We start from the raw sequence: 3,893 nt of genomic DNA, 5'->3' as shown, positions 1-3,893 counted from the left end.
GTACCCGCCCATGTAAAAGTGGCATCTGCCAGAGTGGCCGTTGCAGTTGCACCCTGAAACCAAAACACACAGTGGGATATTTTGCACCACAGTTCCTATTATTGTGGTCTTGCCACCATTGCTGTCTACTGTTAACATGGGGGTTACTGGTTACTCACATGATTTCAGCGCCCCAGCAAGATTATAGCTTCCCAGGCTTTGTGCCTTACAGCTGGGGGGAAACGCTGGAGACTTAGGACAGAACTTGGGTCCTACAGCTGGAAACGGAGCCATGCAGGTGAGTGTGCCTGATACACAGTGGGGAACACTGCTCCACTGAAGAAAGCTCTAGCTGAGTATTTGTTACAGATCCTAATATATCATTCTTTTATATCCTACGTTACGCATTATTATGGAAATAAATAATGTAGCCTTGTCTACATTCTTCTTTCATTCACAAGAAACACCCTGTGCAAACCAATGAATGATCTTTCTTGCATTAGTTGCTTTTTCCTCTCTTTATTGTTTGGGTTTTTTTAATGAAAAATAAGAACATGAAACATGTCTCCATATAGAACCATAGAATAGTTGTGGTTGGAAGGGGCCTTTAAAGGTCATCTAGTCCAACCCCCCTGCAGTGAACAGGGACATCTTCAACTAGACCAGGTTGCCCAGAGCCCCGTCCAACCTGACCTTGAATGTTTCCAGGGATGGGGCATCTATCACCTCTCTGGGCAACCTGGGCCAGTGTTTCACCACCCTCGTTGTAGAAGATTTCTTCCTTATATCTAGTCTAAATCTATCCTCTTTTATTTTAAAACCATTACCCCTTGTCCTATCGCAACAGGCCCTGCTAGAAAGTCTGTCCCCATCTTTCTTACAAGCCCCCTTGAAGTACTGGAAGGCTGCAGTAAGGTCTCCCTGGAGCCTTCTCTTCTCCAGGCTGAACAACCCCAGGTCTCTCAGCCTGTCCTCATAGGAGAGGGGTTCCAGCCCTCTGATTATTTTGGTGGCCTCCTCTGGACCTGCTCCAACATGTCCATGTCTTCCCTGTGCTGAGGGCTCCCGAGCTGGATGCAGGACTCCAGGTGGGGTCTCACCAGAGCGGAGTAGAAGGGCAGAATCACCTCTTGTAGGGCAACACAGCACCGATGGATACAGGAATCCATCTGTTTTTCTAGATGAGGCATGAAAAAGTCTCCCTCCCAGAGATACCGCCGTACCATTACGCATTGCGCCAGGACCGTGCTACACCCACCCCCCAGCTATTGAAAAGGAAAATAATTTGTTTGAGTTACGTTTGCAAGCATTATCTTGTGCCCCTTCAGCTGGCCTCCAGGGAGCATCATTGTAGAAATCTTTACATCTTTCACAAGACAAACCTTCAGTGTTATGCTGGCAGATACATCTCCCATGGACCTGTAACGTCATGAGAAGAGAGAGGAGGTGAGGTAACATGAGAGGGGAAGAGATATCTGCTCGAGGTATGCCAGCAAGACCAGGAAAATTCAAAGCTCTTTGGCTCCCTCAGCTGACATAATTCTCAGTTATTTGAGTAAAAGGTCTGGAGAATACCTGCAAACTTTAACCAAATAGTTTTAAAGCCACTGAGCAACATTTAAAAAAAAAATACTTCTAGAGATATCAAAGGACACTTCAACTTTTAAAATTCTATCTCCCTCTCCCTACATGTCTCTATATTGAGATACATATTTTCCAGGGGAAAAAACCTCTTGTTCCCAGAAGGAAAGAATTCGCCATCATGCTCCTGAATTTTTTAATAATTAATTTTTCATGGGTTAACTTTGCATTATCAGCTATCCTTTGTGCTAATGCCTTCTCTCCTGCCGTGGAGCACCCGAGTCCAGCTGGAGCGTGGAATGCACCCAACAAGGGGCCGTTCAAGTCTGCACACACCACAGGCTACTTACTGCATTACATTTGCACCATTACAGCTCTGGTATTTTGCTGCTATTTTCAGCATGTCTTGTCCCAGTTGCTTTTGAAACACCGTACTACTGCCAACAAAGAGATGGCTTCTGAGCAATCCAGCCCAGGGTTTTAAAGGAAGAAGCTGTATTGAAACGTTTTACAACTTGGAGCTGCAAGTGATCAATCCAACGGTCTTCAGAGAACTTCCTTCTTCTCCTTCCCTCCCTTCCTCCCTCCATCCATCTCTTCCTTCTCTGCACCAGGTAGGGACTACCCTTGTTGGAGACAGCATTAACAACGCACCATCCCAGACTGATGGAAAACATCTCCCCGCAGATTCTGCACGGGATCACACTGGCTGGCATGGCCATTGCAAAAGCAGCTACCCCTCACAACCATCTCATAGACAGCATAGTAGTACTTCTCGAGGGAATCACTGTGCCTTCTTCCAAGCAGCGCATCCCCAAGGGTGTGGAGTTTAGTAAAATTGACCCTTAAGTTTGTCAAGGTAATGAGCTCTGGAAGGAAAGAAGAGAAATCAAGAGTCCAAGTTCACTCAAATACGAACAGTATGAAATCTTCAGCTTGGATCAGTCATCCAAGAATTCCCCCATACTGAAGAAATAGTGAAAATGATCTGATATTGGCCGAGACCAATACCCCATACAGTGCTAGGGCACAGACCCACTCCTGGCACACAGCTGCGTAAGCGTTAGCACCCTCCTTGGTATGGCTCTGGCTGGGGCCAACCTGCATTTTCCCAGTCAATGTCTTCATGGGTTCATGAGCTCTGGGACTGCTCCCAAAAGGCAGTGTGGACTAGGCCACCTGATCTCAGAAGGAAAAATAGATCAGCTGCATGCATGAGCTTTGCAGAGCTGGGCCATTTGCCCTCAGGGCTAGAGAACAAGATTGGCTCATTTTATTTATTAATACAGATGTTTCCCTACGAACTTTTGGTACCTAATTTTCAACATCATTGACTTACACCAGCTGAGCTTTTCATCCTTTCAGTGTACAAAGCAAGCAACACCAGCAAAGTATCTCTGGAGAAAACCTGTACTGTCCATACCTTGGATATATGGCACATACGGATCTTCTATTTCAAAGCTGGGATCCAAAGCTTTTAAAACAACCTGCAAAACAAATTAACAGAGTTCTATAGATCACTGAAGCTATTCTTTTTGGATATAAAGTCTGTTACCTGAGACCCATTGGTTACTAATACCACTGTACTGATCTCATAAAAAAACCACCACAAGGCTGTGGCCCTGATTCAGCAAGTCCTCTCACCCTTTCAACCTGGCCTTGGCTGAGCAAGGCAAAAAGACCTTTTGGTGGATTGATGTGCCAGGAGGAAGGAAAAGGAAAAGCAGTGGCCTAGAATGACGTAGGGATGGGACCAGCACCTACCAAAGGGATCAAAGGACAGGCCCCTGCCTTTAGCAGTAGAGGCTGATGGAGAGTCAAGATCTTTTATAAGGGGGAGTTCCATGTGAATTTGGAAATCAGGAAAAAGGAGTAGAAGGTTTTGTACAAGCTGTTTTATGAGGTATTTGGAGGTGAAACTGAGGGTAAATTCCCTCTCACTTCAGTGAAGTCAAAAGCACTTCACATCTCAGAACCTATATAAGTGGATCTGATGGATACAGACAAGAGACCCTCAGCTCCAGAACACTAGCCACGTATGACCTGAACTCATACAAACACAGACACCTGGCAATACCTCGCCTTCAGTGGATGGTTCGATGTCTGAATATCTTGAATCACAAATGACGTCTCCCACACTTTTTGCTGGGCCAGAAGAGATGTTGGGAAAAGAAGCTGCACAGTCCTGTGCAAAATATCTAAATGCTTTCCAGGTCTGACCAAAGTCAGTGGAGCGCTCAACCAGCATTGCTGCAGGACGAAATGTCTGCAAGAAACGTTATTTCAAGAATTCCTTAACCAGGTATTGATAAGACATCCCAGGGGTTGTTCTA

At 45.6% G+C, this 3,893-nt stretch overlaps 1 protein-coding gene across 1 annotated transcript in view; it reads right to left on the bottom strand.

Moving 5' to 3' along the window:
- The window catches only part of LAMB4 (laminin, beta 4), a 42,430-nt gene that overhangs the window by 31,411 nt on the left and 7,126 nt on the right, over positions 1-3,893 (bottom strand). The window contains exons 5-9 of the mRNA XM_010296569.1: positions 3,638-3,826; positions 2,984-3,047; positions 2,215-2,429; positions 1,278-1,398; positions 20-53 (exon numbers count right to left, since the gene is read on the bottom strand). Coding sequence (XP_010294871.1) covers positions 20-53; positions 1,278-1,398; positions 2,215-2,429; positions 2,984-3,047; positions 3,638-3,826 — 623 coding nt within the window. The remainder of the gene's footprint in view (positions 1-19; positions 54-1,277; positions 1,399-2,214; positions 2,430-2,983; positions 3,048-3,637; positions 3,827-3,893) is intronic.

The sequence above is a fragment of the Phaethon lepturus genome, unplaced genomic scaffold (assembly GCF_000687285.1).
Source record: "Phaethon lepturus isolate BGI_N335 unplaced genomic scaffold, ASM68728v1 scaffold50001, whole genome shotgun sequence".
NCBI classification, from domain to species: Eukaryota; Metazoa; Chordata; class Aves; order Phaethontiformes; family Phaethontidae; genus Phaethon; species Phaethon lepturus.
Note: the sequence above shows the minus strand (reverse complement) of the source record. Positions and strands in the feature narration are given on the sequence as shown.